Source organism: Salvelinus fontinalis, chromosome 33 (assembly GCF_029448725.1).
Source record: "Salvelinus fontinalis isolate EN_2023a chromosome 33, ASM2944872v1, whole genome shotgun sequence".
Classification (NCBI taxonomy): domain Eukaryota; kingdom Metazoa; phylum Chordata; class Actinopteri; order Salmoniformes; family Salmonidae; genus Salvelinus; species Salvelinus fontinalis.
Genome location: NC_074697.1, coordinates 31,869,125 through 31,891,824, shown reverse-complemented (window position 1 = coordinate 31,891,824; position 22,700 = coordinate 31,869,125). Strand labels below are relative to the sequence as shown.

Sequence of the window (22,700 nt, the reverse complement as noted above, 5' to 3'; positions counted from 1 at the left end):
GGTTTTCACTACAATCCTAATCTAGCTCCCCTGATTCTAATAATTAGCTGGTTGATCAGCTGCATCAGGTTAGTTACAACTGGGGTTGGAGCAAAAACCTACAGAAGGGTAGCTCTCCAGGAACAGGGTTGGCGATCCCTGATCTGGACTAAAAAGAAGTTGAATTACCATTGAATTTGATCAGTCCTTTTGTCAATCTTTCATACAGAAGGCTAGTGTAGCCTACCTAGTTAGACTGATCAGCAATCAAGGAAGGCTGATAGGACCAATTTGATCAATTACAACCTTCTACATCAGAGACCCCAAAGAGATGCATTAGCTTTTAAATTAACGTTAAAGTTATGGATAAAAAAACTATGTGATTGTGCTGTTTATTATAGAGACCATTGACTCTGAGTAGGCAATGATAAGTGTGTCCTCGCTGACCTCATATTGTGATACCTCTCTGTATAGCCTAGTCCTTGAGTCCCCGTATTTAGTGCCCATGTGGCATCCTGTCATGCTTTCGGCACACTCCCTTTAGGAGCCCTGCCATATATACAGATGCCCTGGAACAATGGCAGTGCCATGCGTCAGGATGCTGTGTCTTTTATTATGGTGCTGCTGGCCCCTGCTCCCTGAAGCCTTGTGGTAGCTGAGCTGTGACCCCAGGGTAGCGCCTATACAAAGGAGTGGGACACATTCCACATGCAGACACAGGCAGGGCTGCAATCCAGCCGAGGCTGGGACTCTGGATCTGTTCACACAGGGTGCCATTTGTTCAAGGACTGTCTCACTGGCATGAAAGAGAACATGACTGAGACAGAGGCATTATGAAGAAGTGGGAAAGGGAAGGTCAACAAATATCTAATACTCTGTATCTAATAGGCTACTCTTCCACAGTTAGGCCAATTGAACAGCAATTTGATTTAGTCAGTCATTGAACAATAATAAACAATTTTCTAATTTGGAGGAAGATGTTAGGCTAGCGCACCTTTAATGCAAGGGGCAGTAACTGATTTGAATTGTCAAATGTATATGTTTAGGGTGGTACAAACAGACTTCGGGGAGGTAACTATTGCACAGCGATGCATCAGACGCGCAGGTTTAAGTAGGTGTAATGGATTCTCTGGGGACCAGCCTACTTTCACTCGCATCATACTGGAGACCGCCTTGTCAAACCACAGGTTCATTCGCGCACAGCCTGCGCACGGGGGCATAGGCAACTGCTAAATAGTTATTGAAATGGACCTGAATGACTGAGTTGACAAATATGCCACCATTTTTGTTTTTTAGATTTTAAATGTAATATATTATTATGTGGCTATTTCCATTAAATCAGGAAATATGGATCGACTTGGTGAATGGAGTTTCAAACCGAAGAAGATGAAAGTGGAATTGGAGGATGGTTTTTATTTTGATTATGATGCGGAAGGAATATCTGATTATCAAGACCCCAATCAACTTTTAGCTGCTTTAAAACAAAAGGAGGAAGAAGTCCTTTTGGCGGCCCAGCTGGGAAATGCATTGCTTTTGGAAAATCGTCAGTTGAAAGAACAGAGCGACAAACTTAATGAACAGTATGCATACAAACTTGAGGTAAGAGAGAAGTGTTAAAAGCAGCCCCTTGTGTTGTACGAGATGCAGGTTGTTGTGGTCGCTCCAGTGAATGTGTAATATGCGCGCTTGTTCCTATCTTAAATTTAATGAAAACATGATTCACAAGCGCATCTAATTTAGATCTTGAAAAGGAGGACTATGCAATGAGTCAATTTATAAACTATTGTTAAATATTTATTTCGATAGGGTTTATTAAAAACAACATTTAGGGTAGGTTTTTTCCGAATTTCTTTACATTTCTCATAGACTATGTGACAGCAAATGTAATTAATCACTGAGAGAAATATAACATAATAGTTAAGTAGGATACTGGTTTCTACTTACCTCACTACTCTGGCATGTTGATAATCATTCCAGACAGAGCAAGTCATAGTATCAACCAATGTTTTGACTATGTTAACAGCCATTGATAGAATGTGCATTTCGCTGAACCTGCTACAACATCTGCAAAATGTGTACATTCTTTGAAAAAAAAGGCGCTATTGTAACGGCTCTCTTTCGGTGAGTGAGTTGACCAAGGCGCAGCGGGTTGTGAATACATAATGAACTTTATTTAACAAGACGAAACTAAACACACGAAGAACACTTGAATAATTTTACAAAACGAACTAGACAGACCTAAACTATGAACTTACATGAAACGAGGAACACATAAACAGGAAGGAACGAACGAGACGAGACAGTACCGTGTGGTGCAACAAACAGACACAGTGACAATCACCCACAAACAAACAGTGAGAACCTCCTACCTTAATATGACTCTCAATTAGAGGAAAACGCAAAACACCTGCCTCTAATTAAGAGCCATACCAGGCAACCCAAACCCAACATAGAAACGGAAAACATAGACTGCCCACCCAAAACTCACGCCCTGACCATCACACACATACAAAACAGAAAACAGGTCAGGAACGTGACAGAACCCCCCCCCCCTCAAGGTGCGAACGCCGGGCGCACCAGCACAAAGTCCAGGGGAGGGTCTGGGTGGGCATCTGACCACGGTGGTGGCTCAGGCTCCGGACGCTGTCCCCACACCACCATAGTCACTCCCCGCTTCTGTATTCCCCTCCCAATGACCACCCGCCAACTAAAACCACCTAAATGAAGGGGCAGCACCGGGATAAGGGGCAGCACCGGGATAAGGGGCAGGTCCTGGCTGAGGGACTCTGGCAGGTCCGGGCTGAGGGACTCTGGCAGGTCCGGGCTGAGGGACTCTGGCAGGTCCGGGCTGAGGGACTCTGGCAGGTCCGGGCTGAGGGACTCTGGCAGGTCCGGGCTGAGGGACTCTGGCAGGTCCGGGCTGAGGGACTCTGGCAGGTCCGGGCTGAGGGACACCTCCTGACTGTGGGGCAGCTCATGACTGTGGGGTGGCTCATGACTGTGGGGCGGCTCATAACTGTGGGGCGGCTCATGACTGTAGGGCGGCTCCTGACTGTAGGGCGGCTCCTGACTGGCGGGCGGCTCCTGACTGGCGGGCGGCTCTGGCGGCTCCTGACTGGCGGGCGGCTCTGGCGGCTCCTGACTGGCGGGCGGCTCTGGCGGCTCCTGACTGGCGGGCGGCTCTGGCGGCTCCTGACTGGCGGGCGGCTCTGGCGGCTCCTGACTGGCGGGCGGCTCTGGCGGCTCCTGACTGGCGGGCGGCTCTGGCGGCTCCTGACTGGCGAGCGGCTCTGGCGGCTCCTGACTGGCGGGCGGCTCTAATGGCTCGGGACAGACGGGCGGCTCTAATGGCTCGTGGCAGACGGATGGCTCAGAAGGCGCCGTGCAGACGGATGGCTCAGAAGGCGCCGGGCAGACGGATGGCTCAGAAGGCGCCGGGCAGACGGATGGCTCAGAAGGCGCCGGGCAGACGGATGGCTCAGAAGGCGCCGGGCAGACGGATGGCTCAGACGGCGCTGGACAGACAGGCAGTGCAGAAGGCGTTGGGCAGACGGCCGACTCTGCCCTGCTGAGGCGCACAGTAGGCCTGGTGCGTGGTGCCGGAACTGGAGGTACCGGGATGACGGCACGCACTTCAAGGCTAGTGCGGGGAGCAGGAACAGGGCACACTGACCTCTCGAAGCGCACTATAGGCCTGGTGCGTGGTACCGGAACTGGAGGTACCGGGCTGAGGGCACGCACCTCAGGGCGAGTGCGGGGAGAAGGAACAGTGCGTACAGGGCTCTGGAGACGCACAGATGGCTTAGTGCGTGGTGCCGGAACTGGAGGCACTGGGCTGGAGACACGCACCATAGGGAGAGTGCGTGGAGGAGGAACAGGGCTCTTAAAACGCACTGGAAGCCTGGTGCGTGGTGTAGGCGGTACTGGGTCCTGGTGGTACTGGGCTGGGGCGAGGAGGTAGCGCCGGAAATACCGGACCGTGCAGGCGTATTTGCTCCCTTGAGCACTGAGCCTGCCCAACCTTACCTGGTTGCATGCTCCCCGTAGCCCGTCCAGTGCGGGGAGGTGGAATAACCCGCACTGGGCTGTGTTGGCGAACCGGGGACACCATGTGTAAGGCTGGTGCCATGTAAGCCGGCCCAAGGAGACGTACTGGTGGCCAGATATGTAGGGCCGGCCTCATGACATTTGGCTCAATGCCCAATCTAGCCCTACCAGTGCGGGGAGGTGGAATAACCCGCACTGGGCTATGCACCCGTACAGGAGACACCGTGCGCTCTACTGCGTAACACGGCGTCTGCCCGTACTCCCGCTCTCCACGGTTAGCCTGGGAAGTGGGCGCAGGTCTCCTACCTGCCCTCGGCCCACTACCTCTTAGCGCCCCCCCCCCAAGAAATTTTAGGGTAGTACTTGCGGGCTTCCAGCCTTGCTTCCGTGCTGCCTCCTCATAACGTCGCCTCTCCGCTTTCGATGCCTCCAGCTCCGCCTTGGAACGGCGACACTCCTCTGGCTCTGCCCAGGGTCCTTTACCGTCCAGGATCTCTTCCCATGTCCAATCCTCCTTTTCCCACTGCTGCTGTCGTTGCTGTCCGTTAACCCGCTGCTTGATCTGGGTTTGGTGGGTGATTCTGTAACGGCTCTCTTTCGGTGAGTGAGTTGACCAAGGCGCAGCGGGTTGTGAATACATAATGAACTTTATTTAACAAGACGAAACTAAACACACGAAGAACACTTGAATAATTTTACAAAACAACAAAACGAACTAGACAGACCTAAACTATGAACTTACATGAAACGAGGAACACATAAACAGGAACGACCGAACGAACGAGACGCGACAGTACCGTGTGGTGCAACAAACACAGACACAGTGACAATCACCCACAAACAAACAGTGAGAACCTCCTACCTTAATATGACTCTCAATTAGAGGAAAACGCAAAACACCTGCCTCTAATTAAGAGCCATACCAGGCAACCCAAAACCAACATAGAAACGGAAAACATAGACTGTCCACCCAAAACTCACGCCCTGACCATCACACACATACAAAACAACAGAAAACAGGTCAGGAACGTGACAGCTATCTAGAACCTAAAAGGGTTCTTCGGCTGTCCCCACAGGATAACCATTTGAAGAGAGGGTTCAAAGAGTTCTCCTCTCTGCTGCCAATGACTGGAACGACGTTAGACAATCACTGAAGTTGAAGACTTATATCTCCCTCACTAACTTTAAGCGTCAACTGTCAAAGCAGTTTACTGGTCTGTACACAGTCCATCTGTAAATAGCCCATCCAACCAACTACCTACCTCATCCCCATATTTGTTTTTGTTTTTCTGCTCTTTTGCACACCAGTCTATCTACTTGCTCATCTTCATCTGCACATATATCATTCCAGTGTAAATTGTAATTACTTCGCCACTATTGACCTATTTATTGCCTTACCCCCTTACATAATTTGCACACACTGTATACAGATTTTTCTATTGTGTTGTTGACTGTACATTTGTTTATCCCATGTGTAAATCCGTGTTGTTGTTTTTGTGCACTGCTTTGCTTTATCTTGGCCAGGTCGCCATTGTAAATGAGAACTTGTTCTCAACTGGCCTACCTGGTTAAATAAAGGTGAAATGAAAAAATAAAATAAAAAACCTATGAAGAATCCTTTTTGGTTCCTTTTTGGTTCCAGGTAGAACCCCTTTCTCACAGATGGTTCTGGAACCCAAAAGGGTTCTACCTGGAACCAAAAAGGGTTCTCCTATGGGGACAGCCGGAGAACAGTTTTGAAACCGTTTCTAAGAGTGTACACGACTAATAAAATTGCATTTTATTTGCTATGTGTTGACATATCATTCAAGGTAAACAACATCAAACAAATAGTTGTGGAAATTACCAGCAGGGACACCTGAAGTCAGTCTTAAATTAATAATTATTTATTATCAGCATTCTGGAGAGGTTCCAACAATCTTAATGCACCATAGTCGGTCAGGAGCTCTGCCGGGGAAGTCCAGTTAGTTCTCTTATATACTGCTTACACAGACAAGTTATATTTGCGTGATTTACATTATTCATAATTCATCATTAATTCGTCATTAACGTTTGGTTCCTGTCTGTGACCGACCAATACCTCACGAGGCTTTTTCTCTCCAAGCTGAGACCTTGAAACTGAGATACCCCTTTCGTTTCTCAAAGCAATGTTCTGGGCGTACTGCCAAATTACTTTTACGATAGTGAGGATTCCTCCCAGGCACGATCAATCAGTCACTTGCATGAACCCAATCGAATTGGTTATTAGAAAAGCACAAACGTAACATTTTCCCTCACAGTCTTTACATCATGCAAGTCTTTATAATACAATGTATAAATAGGCAATTATAAAGCAGCGCAATTTCACCCAAATTATTAAACTTCAGGTTCACCTGTGGCTTGAGAAAGAATGAAAGGTTTTTAGGTAGGCCTTTGAAAATATTCACAAACATGTCATAGGTGGATGGATGGATCTAGTATTCTTAGGGGTCTACAGCCTATATGACCATCATCTAAGGAGGCTAGCACTTTCCTCTTCAAAGGAGATGTCATAAGAATGTACTGAGTCTGAGCTTCCCCGTAAAACAAAGACCAATGTTATAACACTGCACGTTTTCTCTGCTCTCTGAATAGCTCTTTTGTGTTTGTGTGATAAGCCTGAGTTCCACGCACCCTTTTCCCCTCACTGGGTTGCTAATTAATATGGGCATCTCATTAAAACAGCACAGAGATGTATTCAATAAATTGCTCCCTCCATGTGAGGAAAAGCATATAACTTTAATCCAATATCAGGTAGGGAAGGGTGTTACACCTGCAGTCTGCATCTTCCTCAAATGTATGTCTAGCTTCTCAGGAACAAAACAAGCACATTCTGTTGTTTGTGCACCTTCTGTACTTGTTGAGTCCCTGACGGGTCTAGTTAGAGCCATCTGCAGTTTGTTGCACCCTCATTCCCATTAGGCCTGACCTTGTAGTAAACACCACCGGAAGCATATGATGCCCTGTCTGTATCTGGAAAGTATTAATTAATAAATAGCCGTGGGAAGTAGGGGTCCTGAGGGTGCTGCGGCACCCCCTGATAAATCAAAATAAAATAAGTCATAATAATCACAAAATGTGTGAACTAGGCCTTTATTGCTCCTGTATGAGTGGGGGGGGGGAAATGTATTGTCCCCCCCGCCCCATGAAGTAATGTAGTTACGGTTGTCACCCAGTCGCTCAGATTTACAATGTTTCTCTTACTGCTATGCTGTATGGAATTTTATAAGCTTCCCAGAGAGGGCTGTAGCTTTCCTAGATCCAATAAGTGTCTTTAACAGCTGGGGATGAATCCACATTAGGAGATGTTTCAGAGACAGTTTTACTGCTGTCTGTGTGGATGGATAAATCTAATGTAGGGCTGTCTAGGCATCAGAGGTGCAAAAACATGGAATATTAAATAGACCAGTCACCAAACTGATTTATTGGTTTACTATTATGAAATAATTATAGTTTCTATTACAGAAAGTATATTACACACTTGTCATTATGTCATAGTCTAACCAGTCTGGTCTTCGGTGCTGTGTGCTCTGTAGAGTTTATAGTTACAATAAAAAGATAACTGAGGTGTACCAGACTTTTTAAATACCAATTATGCATCACCTAGCTTCAATAAGTACACAGTAATAACACAGCAACAGCTACTGTACAAATACTCTTAATGTTCTCTTTCAGTAATATCATGGATTAGAATGAAATAGCAGTGGCATCAGTCTCCTAATCACAGACCAAAGAGACCCCCATTGGCACGCATTCACTGTGCCCATCTGTTTGTTATGTGTTGCCCACAGGAGTTGGAGCAGGGCAGGCATGATCTGCGGTTGAAGCTGGAGGGGTGCCAGTCTGGGTGGGTGAGCCAGGTTGGGGACCTGGAGAGAGACATGAGGGATTTGAGTGGCCAGGTGGCCAGGCTGACCCAGGCCCTGACCGACGCAGAGAGGGACAAGACCAGGGCCCAGGAGGAAGAGACAGAACACACCCAATGCCTCAGAGAACAGCTCAGCACCGTGAGTACATACCACCCCTTCACACCTGGGTCATGTTCATTAAGCACCAATGGAAGTAAACAGACTGAAACTACATTTATTTAATTCGCTAGCAATGAGCCCAGCAAGGAAGGCTAACATTTTATCTCAATCTCTTAATTCAAAGACTCAATCATGGACACTCTTACTGACAGTTGTGGCTGCTTTGTGTGATGTATTGCTGTCTCTACCTTCTTGCCCTATATGCTGTTGTCTGTGCCCAATAATGTTTGTACCATGTTTTGTGCTACTACTATTTTGTGTTGCTACCATGTTGTTGTTGTGTTGCTGCCATGCTATGTTGTTGTCTTAGGTCCCTCTTTATGTAGTGTTGTCTCTCTTGTTGTGATGTGTGTTTTGTCCTGAATATATATATTTTTTATCCCAGCACCAGTCCCCGCAGGAGGCCTTTTGCCTTTTGGTAGGCCGTCATTGTAAATAAGAATTTGTTCTTAACTGACATGCCTAGTTAAATAAAGGTTAAATAAAAGAAAAGAAAGAATGCTGTACATAAGACCCTTTGTTATTTTGGTCATATAAAGTGGCATGTGAAAATATTTCTCTATTAAGGCAGAAGTAAATAAAAGCCCGTCATTGTAGTAACACATTAACCTTAGTGAAACGTAACCACTCTATGCCTGGGGTTAGCGCCAACAGCGATGAGGTGGGGTGTTACCCAATCTACCTACTGAAAATAAATGTACTGTACTAAGACTACCGCTGTAAAAAGCAAGGCCACAGATATTAGGTAATACATAGTAATAGTAGCTAAGTAATACACAGACAGTACATATAAGCAATAAAATGTAGATAAAAAACGAACCTGTGATTAAGTGAACCCACTTCAGCAGTTCAGGATCAGGTGAAAGGTCAGGATCTTATTACATGAATGTCATTAAGGTACATTGCCTAAAGGAAACCCATCTAGCTGGGAGGCTATAGGAGTGGATGCCAACATTTTGTAAAGAGGAGTAGGGAGTGGGACTGAAAGAATATCAACTCAATTTGAATGTGGTCTAGGTCTTCAGGGCAGGGAGACATCAGTGGAAATTGGAAAAAGACTCATATCTGAAATTGGTCTATGAATTGTATCTGTCATCACTGGAATTAATTGTATACTGAGCCATGTGGCTCTGAGCTGTAGAAGACCTAGACCACGTGATTGGAAAACCACAGCTGTCAGGCTGTGTACTCATGCTTCAATGTGACTCATGTTTACTTTATTATAACTATATCCACAATGATACCTAATACTAACCCTACAACACTTTTTTGTTGTTAAGTTGAGGTCCTGGGTTATCCCTATAAATGCTGTGTAGGTGAAAACCATAATACCTAAGACTGGAAGCTTTCCGTTGCAGTCAATTAGGTATTTTATAGTCTCTTATCAGTTTTGTAAGTACAGTAGAAGAACTGATTGGCTAAATAACAGGCCATTGTGTACTAGGCTAGCAACCTTGATTGGGCCGCTAAACTAGTTCTCTGCCAACTAACAACAAGGGTGTTGTTTTGCATTGTTGAATTTTATGATTGTGACGTAAACTTACAGTTAGTGAAACACATGACTAACCACCTGGACTCTGTGCTTGTCTAAAGTGTGGAAGTTGAATATCTAACTTCATTCCAGTGCATGGACATAAGTCAATGGAAAAAAGCACAACCTCCCTTTGACTGCTCAGTATTCTTCAGTTCAGATAGAGGAACCATGATCGTCACCACCCTGTGGTCAGAAGATGTAGAGGAAGAAGATGTATTTATCACTCACAGTCTCCCAGAATTCCAAAAGGGGCAGAAAACTTTATATTTACAGGAGCTCTCTATCTGAGTTCTGGAGGAGGAGGAAGTTGAGAGAAGTGGGTTCATTCTGCTGACTGGCTTCCACCATGGATGACTCTGAGTTCTCTGGAAATGTTAAAGTAAAAGAACAGCTAGAGAGTAGTACTTCAGAAGCTGTTGTTGTGGAGAGGAAAGGTTTGAAGAGTGTTTCTCTCGGTCCGGTCACTGACGTCTTCTTACCGGACGTGGTAGTGAACGGTGGTGGTGGTGGCACCCCTCTCTCCAGGTGTGCAGCACTGCCTGGCACGGTGAGTGTGTGTGTAAGAGAGGAGGGGGGGGGGGGTCGATGTGTTTAATATGTGAATGGTGGTTTGTATAACTATACAATCAGTGTACCTAAAGAGAGATTTCAATAGGGTATGTGTACAACAGTGTCTGAATGGGATTGTATGTGTGGTTGAAGTGGTTGAGGTGGTTCTATATTACCAGGGTCTGATGGGCCTAACTGTAGTGTGAGAAATTAGACAGAGCATGACAGGAATCAGGGGGAGGGAGGTTACCACTCAAAGAGCTTCGATATATCACCTTGACCACCAGGTATTAAACTAACATCCACAAAACAACCTATGGTCACACTACTAGGAAAACAGAAATCCCTTTCAGCTAATAAATATCTCTGGAGACCACTAGATATGCTTACTGTTGCTGTTCACCTCAGTTGTAAAGGAAGTGTGAAAAGTATGTTGATCTTTGCCAGTCAGAAACTGGTTCGTTATCAGGTTTTGCTGCATCTATGAAGGTTATTCAAACATTTGAGTGTGAGAGGAAATTAGTATTTAGACATCTGTGACTGACTGGCAGTGTCATTGTTTTTTTTACATTCTCTATCCTGTCAGCAGTTTTGAATGTGAACATGGAGATGATACAAAATAATTGATGGATCTTGGCCTCACTATTCTACAGAATACCTAATCCGTATTCATCTGTGAACAATGCTTCACTCAGAGTCTAGCATTCACTTCTGTTGGTTCTAGTGTACTTCATACAGATGTTCTGTGGAAGCTCAAGTCAAACACTTGCATTGAAATAACATGATGTACACATACTTTTGGCAAAGGAACATGTTACTCTGAAGGGAGTACGGTTGCAGTTTGATAAGCTGGAAATGAGAACAACTCTTGGTTGATTAAACATCTCTCTGTTTGTTAGTACCTTTTCAGAAATGACGTAATTATCCAATCTACCTTACAGGAAAAGGCCTTCAAGGAAATCATTTATTTTTCCAACATAAGGAAAGAAACAAGTGCACATGTCTCAAACAAGGAAGTGAATAATATTGCTTTTGATCACTGGTGTGATGAATCATGCCATTCTACAGGTGAAAAAGACATTCAACCTAAAAGGGTTTAGCTAAGGTTTTCAACTTTAGATTTAGACACCAATAAATTTACTCTGTAACCTGAAACACCCGCACTTTTCTTTGGCATTTGGCCAACAGGATATACTTTGATTTCCATAGTGATGGCACCTGTTATATCCCTCACTCCCGATTTACGTTTATGTAGAATTAGACACGCAATTTGAGGCCTCCTTTTTTGACCTTTGACTCAGACAGCGTCACGCCGTTTAGAGAGGGAAGCGCCAGGAAGATCTATCATTGGAGAAGATATACATTTATCACTCTTTCCATTGAGGGTTTTACTCCCATGATGCGTGTGCTAATGTTATCTATGAGTCCTCCCATCCCAGGGGAATGCTTTGTCCCACCACTCTGAGAGGGCCCTTGGGGTCTACTACTGCGGTAGGAATCAGCTTCTATGTGCATCATAGTTTAGACAAGGGAAGGCCAAGTCTTGTAGCTCAGTAGGGGGGTATTGTATTTGATTTTGTGTCCCTAACAAATGGAGCGTCCCTCTGTGGATTCCTAGTGGGCCGCTTGCTCCATTGTCCGTATTCGTTCCAAGATAAGCCGTGGACGGGACTCTGGGGCTGACTGACACAAGCATGCATCCTTGCCGCTCCCCCTACAGTGTGTGTCTACATGCCCCCTGTTTTTGTTTCTGTCCGTCAGTGCTCATTCAACTACACAAAATTAGTTCTACTTTGGAACCTATGGCACATATCCTTTTTAGTAAGGGAGAAAACTTTTACTTTCCTCAACTCTTTTGGTACACTCTTAGAAAAAAAGGTTCCAAAAGGGTTTTTCGGCTGTCCCCAAAGGAGAACCCTTTTTGGTTCCAGGTAGAACTATTTTGGGTTCCATTTTGAACCATCTATGGTAAGGGTTCTGCATGGAACTCAAAAGGGTTCTACCTGAATCCAAAAATGGTTCTTTAAAGGGTTCCCCTATGTGGACAACCAAAGAACACTTTTAGGTTCTAGATATCACCTTTTGTGTAGACATATGTCAATAACAGCTTAGTAAGCCATCTGGTAGTTAATGGAACAATGGTCCCACAGAGAGATGTTTCTCGTTATTTTGTTATGACGAAAACATAAGCACATGTGCTGGAGGCAAGAACCATTCCTTTGACTGTATTATGTGATCTTAGTTTTCCATTTGCAGCATAGCTAACAGCAACCAATAATACAGATTCACTTATTTAATATTACACTTCCTCGTATTTTGTCTATATTTTAGATATTTATCTCTGGATCTAATATCTAGTGACTTAAATGTCTCTACTATTTTAGTCTCAGGTATCTCATGTCTCCTAAACCTGGTGCCTCTTTCTCTTGCCTCCCCTGTCTATCTATGTATATCTAATACCTGTCTCTGGTGTCTGTCTGTGCTGCGGTCTAGGCGATGGAGGTGGAGAGGGCAATGACCAGTCAACTGCAGACCCTGAAACTCGAGCTCCGTCAGAGAGGCCCCCATAACAGACCACAGGATGAGGAGCTGCTCAGTGCCATGAGTGAGCAGGTAGGCTACGCACACGCACACACGTACACACACAGTTTTGCATTGCTATCCTTGTGGGGACCAAATAATTGATTCCCATCCAAAATCCTATTTTCTCTAACCCCTAACCCTATATCTAACCATAACCCTAACCTTAATTCTACTCCTAACTCTACTTGTAACCCTAAACCTAAACCTAACCCCTAAGACCAGAAGACTTCTGGTCTCCACAAGGATTGTTAAACAAAAAAACACACACACACACTTTGTCTCGCTCCCTGTGTGTGTCCAGGTGGTGCGTCTGTCCCAGAGGGAGCAGGCTCTGGAGGAGCGGCTGGAGAGTGTGTGTCAGGAGAACGCAGACCTACGGGACAGACTGGCCTCCCTACACACACGCTCAGCTCTACAGGACCAACGCAACCAGCAGCAGAGCCAACAGGTATACACACATAATTTAGTTTTGGTATCTTTCTCCTTGTTTACTCACTAATATCACGTCAATAGTGCACACTTGTCTAAGTGACTGTGACCCTCGGATACACTGTTGGTAATTGGGGTGATGTGCACTATTGGGGTGATTTTGGGGTGATTTTACACAGAGTGATGTGTAAAAGATGTGTAAAATTGCAAGAAAATTTGCTTTAAAACGGCAACATTTTCTTTGCACCCCATGACAAAATGTGTAGAATTGCAGGAAATATGCTTTAAACCTGCAAAATGTTCTCTCTGCCAACAAGAGGGGTGTGAACAGTTTGTGTCATGAACAGTGCTTGTGCACATAGAAATAGACGTGGTGCGCGCAAGGGGGGCCGGGGATAAAATGTTTGGGAACCCCTGATCAATGGAAAACTTTGCTTTACAATAGACTCATCCCTCCCATTGTCACATGTCATTTCAACGTGCATTGCTGGATTCCACACTGGCCGTAGTGGAGTTTCTGCACCAGGCTGGACTCTGGCATGTCAGTTTACATTTTTGACATAACTTTACAATAGCACTGTATGTTGATATTGTGCACATGTTGTCTAATATGGGATTTATGGATGACATTTGCATGTTATGTATACTTGTGTGTTTCTAGAGCTAGATTTGCAATACTCAGACTGATTGGGTCTGAATCGCATTGTGTTTGAATAATGTGGTTGATTTTAGATAACACTGACCAGACCTTATGTATCTCTCTTTGTGTGTGTTTCCCTCTGTATGTTTTTCTGTGTGTGTGTGTGTGCCCCTCTCTGTGTGTGGGTAGCTGACGGAGGCATGGCAGGAGGCTGCGGCTGCGAGGGGGCGTTCACAGCAGCTTCAGGTCCAGGTGGAGGAGCTGCAGGAGGAGGTCTCCCTGCAGTACAGGAGTAGCCATGGAAACACATCCCTACTGTCTGAGCTGGAGACCAGTCTGGACACCATGGGCTTGGGCCATGACAGAGAACAGGTAACACTATAGAAACTAGGAGACATGGGACAGAGGACCTAGGACATAAGAGACAGGGGGCATAGGACATAAGAGACATAAGACAAAGGCAATGGTTAGCACACTTATACTGGGTTAATACCCTTTGGTGCATGCATAGTCTTAGTACGTATCAGAGTTAGATGCCTAGATTATTGTGATATTTATCTTTACACTCTTAGAAAAAAAGGTGTAATCTAGAACCTAAAAGAGTTCTTCGGACATAAGAGACGGGGTGCCTAGGACAAAGGCAAGATTTAGCACACTTATCCTGGGTTAATACTCTTGGTACGTACATAGTCTTAGTACATATAGGAGAACCCTTTTTGGTTCCAGGTTAAACCCTTTTAGGTTCCATGTGGAACCCTTTCCACAGAGGGTTTACATGGAACCAAAAAAACGGGTTCTACATGGAACCAAAAAGGGTTCTACCTGGAGCGAAAAAGGGTTCTACCTGGAGCCAAAAGGGTTCTACCTGGAACCAAAAGGGTTCTCCTATGGGGACAGCCAAAGAACCCCTTTGGAACCCTTTTTTCTAAAACGTGTATACAGTATGAGGTATTAGAAAGATAAAGTGAAATATGCATTCAAAGTCCATTCCCGGTATGTAAAAGGAATTTCCAGGTGCACAAAAAGGATAGTAGTCTTTCAAAAATCTATCTGGTTGATTACAAGTTGCAACAGAAGGACACCAACCAGCACAGAAGCAGAGAACATGTCTAACTGGCCTTTATATCCTAATCAGACAGCACCAAATGTTCTTTAAACACCAGCCTCTTGGACACAGGCCCTTTATATCCTAATTGTAGGAAGTCAAAACAAAAAGGCAGTAACTTTGCCAGCTTCTACAGAATCGCACAGTGTCCATAGAATGTCATCAATACAATAGTGAATAACCAGTGTCCTCTGCCCTTGTACCTCCAGTCTGGCGTCAATCACTATCAACAGATATGAGAATAATCCATAACATTCAGCGTCAAGTCTAGTGACCGTCAGTCTGCACCTTGAGTGTCACAAATTGAACACTGGAAGTGATGTGTATTACATAAACTCCAAATATGCTAAACATTGTGTTGATCACTTAAGTATTCCCACTACACTGTAATGGAAGAATGATTCATAGCAACATAACATTCTGGATATGTTCTTGGTGACTCTGTGTGATGGTACAGTACCTACCTCTGTAAAGGAACATGTCTTACCTCTTGTGTCCTGTCTTCAAAGAGAAAGAAACGACTAGGGGAACATTATTTGCAAGAGCTTTGCCACTAGCTACTGAGGTGTGAACGTATTACAGCTCCTGAGTACAGGGTACAATTAGTAGAAAACACTGTGGTAATGAATGCTTGAAACCAAGCATAAAAGGTAAGAAAGAAAGAGACAAATTATACCACATTTTGACTGTCTGATTCTGTCATTATTTCAGTTTGTTTTGTTCCATACCAGGAAACTGATGTTTTAGTGCACCCATGAGTCACTCGCTAGCCTACATTTCCTGTTTGGTTGAACCACATAAACTAGATGGATCTTTCCACCGCTCACTGTCAGAGAGCACACACATTCAGTCAGGTTTTGTGATAAAGTGGTTATACCTATGGAAGGTTTTTTCCTATAGAACTCAGTAGTCTCAAAGAAAGAAACTGATCTTTGACTCATAAAAGCTCTAGGGAAAGACCGATTAGGTAGTGAGGTGAGGTACAGTGCCTTCGGAAAGTACTCAGACCCCTTTACCTTTTCCACATTTTGTTATGTTACAGCCTTTTTCTAAAATTGATTAAATAGTTTTTTTCCCCAACTCATCAATCTACACACAATAACCCATAATGACGAAGCAAATTTATAAACAATAAAAAACGGAAATATTGCATTTACTAAAGTATTCATACCCTTTACTAAGTACTTTGTTGAAGCACCTTTGGCAGTGATTACAGCATCGATACTTGTTGTGTACAAGACTACAAGCTTGGCACACTTGTATTTGGGGAATTTCTCCCATTCTTCTCTGCACATCCTCTCAGGCTCTGTCAAGTTGGATGGGGAGTATCTCTGAACAGCTATTTTCAGGTCTCTCCAGAGATGTTCAGGTTCAAGTCCGATCAGGTTCAAGTCCGGGCTCTGGCTGGGCCACTCAAGGACATTCACAGACTTGTCCCGAAGCCACTCTAGCATTGACTTGGCTGTGTGCTTAGGGTTGTTGTCCTGTTGGAAGGTGAACCTTCGCCCCAGTCTGAGTACCTGAGCGCTCTGGAACAGGTTTTCATCAAGGATCTCTCTGTACTTTGCTCTGTTCATCTTTGCCTCGATCCTGACTAGTCTCCCAGTCCCTTCCGCTTAACAACATCCCCACAGCATGATGCTGCCACCACCATGCTTCACCATAGGTGCAAGGTTTCCTCCTGAGGTGATGCTTGACATTCAGGCCAAAGAGTTGGTTTCATTAGAACAGAGAATCTTATTTCTCATGTTCTGAAAGTCTTTAGGTGCCTTTTGGCAAAGTCCAAGCGGGCTGTCATGTGCCTTTTACTGAGGAGTGGTTGGTGGAGTGCTGTAGAGATTGTTGTCCTTCTGGAAGGTTTACTTTGACAGAGAGCTCTCTACAAAAAAAAGTAACATTTTTACAAATTAATACAAATTCAATTAAATTAATTAAAACTTAAATATAGTCATTGCATTCACCTCCTTTTGTTTAGGCATGCTTAAATTTGTTCATGAGTAAAATTTGGTTAAACAAATCTCATAATAAGTTACATGCAAATAATAGGGGTTGACTTTATTTTTGAATAACTACTCCTTCCTCTGTCCCCTATACATACAACATCTGTCAGGTCCCCCAGTCAAGTATAGAATTTTAAGCACAGATTCAACTGCAAAGGCCAGGTAGCTTTTCAAATGCCTCATAAAGAAAGGCAGTAATTGGTAGATGGGTAACAATAACAAATCAGACATTGAATATCTCTTTAAGCATGGTCAAGTTAATAATTATGCTCTGGATGATGTATTAAACCACCCAGACACATCAACGTTAGTCATCTTTCTGAACTGAGCTGCAGGAAAAGAAGGAAACTGCTCAGTGATGTCAACATGATGTCATTGGTGATTTTAAAACAGAGTCCAATGGCTGTGATGGGAGAACAATGTTGTTGATCCATCCTCAGTTTAGTGACTTTGCAACAATGATCTAAATAACAGAGTGAAAAGAAGAATACAAATAAACAGAATACAAATATTCCAAAACATGCATCCTGTATGCAACAAGGCACTGCAAAAAACACGGCAAAGAAATACACTTTCTGGCCTAAATGCAAAGCCTTTATTCAATTCCCCCATTTAATTAATATATGCTCTGTTGTTAGAGGTTGAAAGACAGAAACACCACAGTCTACCTTACCTGTAAAGGTGCTATTGTGTTTGTGTCATACAATACCATGGACCGGTATAAGGACAGATGACGTTGGAGTTATGTCAGTGCTGTGGTTTTTGGTTTGCGTCTCTGTTGAGACATTGTTGTTTGAAGCCTGTGGCTGCAATCTGGGAGAGGAGTGGTTGGGAATGTTGAATGCTTCACAGATCACAGCAGGTAAGGTTTATTATTCCCACTGGGAAACCCACTTTTCCAGGAAAGTGCCTGTCAAAACAATGCAAGTGTTGTTTCCCCTAGTTTTAGTGCCTACACTGGTCATAGAGAGGGAAAGGGAAACGAGACTGGTGAAATCATGATGTTATCAGACAAAAAATGAAATAACCAAAGGATGAAACGAGAAGCACGAACAGAAGATGAAAATGAACATAGTCTACAGGAGAACCGACCTGAATATGAGATGGACAACAGGTACAGCAACAAGGTCAACACTGATACATAGATAACACTAAATCACCTCCACCTCTTACAGTCGGCTCAGCCCAGCACACGAGGGCTCATTGTTCAGAGTCCTCAGTACAGTGCCCGGGTTCTCACATGGATTGCCGGCCCTGACAACAAAGACCTGATTCATCCCCTAGGAGACAGAGACATTAACACAGCGATCAGGTGTCAGTCAAGCCTGCGTTCCATGGAGATTTAGATTTAGACACAATAAATGCAGTGGTGTAAAGTACTTAAGTAAAAATACTTGAAAGGACTACTTAAGTAGTTTTTTTGTGGTATCTGTACTGTACTTTATTTATATTTTTGACAACTTTTACTTTTACTTTACTACATTCATAAAGAAAATAATGTACTTTTTACGCCATACGTTTTCCCTGACACCCAAAAGTGCTCGTTACATTTTGAATGCTTAGCAGGACAGGAAAATGGTCCAATTCACGCACTTATCAAGAGAACATCCCTGGTCTTCCCTACTGCCTCTGATCTGGCGGACTCACTAAACACAAATGCTTGTTTTTAAATGATGTCTGAGTGTTGGAGTGTCCTGCTGGCTATCGATAAATTAAAAAAACAAGAAATTGTGCCACCTGTTTTGCTTAATATAAGGAATTAATTAATTTATACTTTTACATTTGCTTTTAGAACTTAAGTATATTTGAGCAATTACATTTACTTTTGATACTTAAGTATATTTTTAACCAAATACTTTTAGACTTTTACTCAAGTAGTATTTTACTGGGTGACTCAGAATCATTTTCTATTAAGGTATCTTTACTTAAGTATGACAATTAGGAACTTTTTCCACCACTGAATAAAATTAGTTTATGTGTTGCTGGCCTATTTGTGTGGGGCTCTAGGGGCTGGGGACTGGGCTGGAGAGAGAGCGAGAGGGTTTTTTCGGTACAATGAGAGTCAGTTTACAGCTCTGAATGTCCAGTAAATACCATGAGCTACTGTTTTATAACACAACACTCACCTGTCCTGTGTGTTCACTCATAGAGTGGCAGGTCAATAGAACACCCCAGGCTAGAAACTATGCCATCTAATGTAATTTTAACCTAATTTGTACATAACTAGTACCACAGACACTGAATAGTCTGTTTTAGTCGTGGTTACATTGGCTCATCTCAGTGTGTGTGGTTTGTGCACCACCTAGTGGTCATTTTGGTTATGAGTTCTTGATACAGCAGGAGTTGAATCCAAGACATTGGAGTTGCTTATATTGGACTCTGGTTTCAGTTCACTATATTCTCTCTTGTCCTCTCCCCTCCTTTAAAATCTCCCAGCTCCAGGAGGAGAATGCTGAGCTGAGGCTGAGGCTCGGAAATAGACAGGATGAAGAAGAGTTGGCCCAACAGGCCATCAGAGACAGAGATGAAGCCATAGCTAAGTAGGTGTGGTTTTGCCTTTATCGTTTAGTTATTTTCTGTCTTTATCGTTTAATTATTTTTACTCTTTGTAATTTCCGTCAATGTAATTTTCACACAGCATTTATCATTCTTAAAATGACATGTTGCATTTATACGTAGTTCATGCCATGTTATGTGTAAGTGTAAGATATGTCCGTGTGCTGGGTTGTCGTTGGAAAATTGCCACATTTGTTTGCTATGAAACTATGATGATGTCACTGTGACCTAACATGTGTTTGTCCCGCTGTTACATCATGGCAGGAAGAACCTGATGGAGGCGGAGCTGGTGAGGAGTAAGAATGACATGATGTGTCTGAACAATCAGCTGCTGGAGGCTATACAACGCAAGTTGGAGCTTTCTCAGGAGCTAGAGGCCTGGCAGGTGGGTTTCCACGGTCTCTCTGTCTGTCTCTGTTTCTGTCACCCCCTCACTCTTTCTCTGTCTCTCTTTCGCTCTCTCTCCGTCTCTGGATCTCTCTTTATCTATCTCTGTCTCTCCCTTCCTCTGCTCCTCTCTTGCACTCTCGTAACATATTAGGGCACTTTCATAAGCTCTGTGAAAATATTATTAAGCCTATTATCTTTAAGGCACCTCCTATAGTCAAAATGTAATCTAATCGCTGGTCACAGAGTCAGAACTCTAGTGTTCCATAGAGACTGCTCTTTAACTGTAGTATCCTCACTGGTGTTAGGGACACAGCAACCTTTAAACAGCCCTCTAAGTTTGGAGTGAAGGGATCTGAACATAACGACAGGTGGCCAAGACTAGAAGAGTCTCTCTACTACTCTAGTCTACTGCTGAGTCACGGTGCTAGTGCCAGGCCATCTGCTTGGTGACTACTTCCCTCTAGTGGTCATATGAAGACATGGCAACATATTCACTGTAACTGACCAGTTCAATAGAGACGGTTGAAACTTTCCCACAATTTCAACCTCATGCTATTAGAAGCTTATTTAATCTCTCGTTATATCCAGCTTTTGCATTTAAAATGTATGTAAAGTGTAATCCGGCTCATTATCAACAGAGGTGTAATGTTCTTACTTATTTTCTACAGGATGATATCCAGATCATCATCAACCAGCAGCTGAGGACCCAGCAGCAGTTGGAGCAGGTCGAGAAGAAGCCTGCCTCTAACCCCATGTCCTTCTGGAGGAGACCCAGCACAGCTTCCTCCACCAGGCCTCGCCGGCCCTCCTCCTCCCCCGCTTCCTGGACCTCAGAAGCTGGGCAAGAGAAGCCCCAGTCCCCCTGGAGAGACTGGCTTCGACGGGGCAAGGTGACACAGCCAGGCAAATAGTAAGCTGGAATGTCTGTTGCTTCACCTTGGAGGACTGGCACATAGCACAGAAATGTCTTGACCAGCTGGCCATTGAAGAAGGCGAGTCGAGTCATCAAGGCAAGAACAAGCTGGTGGAAATAACATTACTGAGTGGAACTATCAGTCTTGGTAGATAGAGTACCAAGCAGAACAGGACAGGCCGAATACTCAGTAATGTTATATAGTAGACTTCAGTAGAGTATTTGAATTCAAGACCATGGTGTGACAAGAGCCCTAATGGACAAAGAGTTATCAATAAGTAGACAGTAGTTTCCCCACTGTCACTGAGAATAACCTAAGAACATAAAAAGCATGTTAGAGCAGGTTAAAAAGCCTCTAGCATGGTAAATACTAGAATGGCCAGGGAGTCACACACTAGGATAGTAACTACTAGCATGGCCAGGGAGTCACACACTAGGATAGTAACTACTAGCATGGCCAGGGAGTCACACACTAGGAGGGTGAGAGTCACGACAACGAAAGATGCTTAGAAGTTGTGCCGTCTTCTGCCTTATAATGAAGTCATTGATGCCCGAGATTGTAAATGTATGAGTGAATGTCAATGTTTGAAAGAATACTGACAGTATTTGGTCAGACTAATTATTTCATCCAACCTTTACTTAGGTCATGTGCAGACAGACTGAAGGGACATGAAGTTGATAGAGTGACTGGACTCATAATAACACATAATGAATGTTGTAAATATTTAGGTTTTTAGAAACACAGAGGATCCAGATCTAAGTGGTATTCCACTCACTACAGTCTTTTCAAAATATGTAATAAGATTAAAAGTTGCCTGCTGTCGATGCAAAATGTTTCCATTATGTATTCATAGAAAACAGGCCTTAGTAGAACATAACCAAATACAAAATTGGTGCTCATAAATAAACCAATCATCTACAGAATGTCATGAGTCCTCATGTGAAATGTTGTGGGAACTAGATACATTATGAAATATGTCCAAAATGCATTTCATGCATTGTATTCTTACATTATGTGCCTTAGTTTTTGCCACACTACTGAAGCGGACATTTTGGGGGAAGGGTGCAATATAGATCAACTCTAACTAGGATGGTCATATAAGGTATTTTGATCAAAGTACCAGAATAATCTAATGGACCGAATGCATGCAATATTTTGTGAATACATGATGTAAGTTTGTCCTGTTGTTCATCAACATTTGCTAATTGTTTATTTTCATTTAGGTTTTTATTGACAAAATCAGAATGTCCTCAGATTATTTGATTTAGTAAAAAACACAGAACAATGTTGATTGAATGACTGAAAACTTCTATTACTTGCACCTGTTATTACAGAAGAAATATAGCTTACTTACTGTTGTAATATATGAATGTTATCAAAGTCCATGCATGTTGTTGTGTATCATGATGTATGTAGTTTATGTATTCTGTATGTAGATGGTGTTTATGTAAATAGTAAGTGACTTGCCTAGTTAAATAAACAAAAAATATATACTTAAAAATATATATATTAGTGAACACAGAATGTCCTTTACACTGAAAATAAAGTCATTTTTCATACAAGTACTTAATATGCTATTGCCTTTGATTGATAGTTTGCATGGACTGCATAAAATACTTTGTTGCATACATCACGTAGGCCTACAAGATACAGCTGGTTATCCACATTAACTCCATATAGAAGCATCTTCACCTTGAAAAAACATTAAATCATTTCAGGTCAAACTTGAAAGGTCAAGAATACATTTTAAAACATAATATTGTAACAAATTAAATTTTCTCAAAACTATATCTGCTATTTGTAAGAAATGTACTGTAGAACTATTCATATTTGGAATTATTTATTTCATCGGCACTGCATACCGGTAAGGCCCGTCTGCTAAATATTCTGAAATAACTTTGTACTTTTTTGGAAAGATAAACTTGAAA

General features: G+C 43.2%; 1 protein-coding gene across 1 annotated transcript; it reads left to right on the top strand.

Moving 5' to 3' along the window:
* Positions 1-1,127: 1,127 nt before the first annotated feature.
* LOC129832036 (BICD family-like cargo adapter 2) lies at positions 1,128-22,337 on the top strand. The gene is made up of 8 exons (XM_055895751.1): positions 1,128-1,578; positions 7,836-8,051; positions 12,649-12,768; positions 13,040-13,186; positions 13,997-14,179; positions 19,349-19,452; positions 19,733-19,853; positions 20,527-22,337. Exons 1-8 carry the CDS (start codon positions 1,327-1,329, stop codon positions 20,767-20,769), a joined length of 1,386 nt encoding a protein of 461 aa, XP_055751726.1. The 5' UTR covers positions 1,128-1,326; the 3' UTR covers positions 20,770-22,337.
* Positions 22,338-22,700: the final 363 nt, after the last annotated feature.

Bases quoted from the DNA above. Each gene is read 5' to 3' on its own strand.
- LOC129832036 (XM_055895751.1), top strand. From the start codon at position 1,327: ATGGATCGACTTGGTGAATGGAGTTTCAAACCGAAGAAGATGAAAGTG. The intron at 12,769-13,039 runs GTAGGCTACGCA...GTGTGTGTCCAG, and splicing joins TCAGTGCCATGAGTGAGCAG to GTGGTGCGTCTGTCCCAGAG. The intron at 19,854-20,526 runs GTGGGTTTCCAC...TATTTTCTACAG, and splicing joins AGGAGCTAGAGGCCTGGCAG to GATGATATCCAGATCATCAT.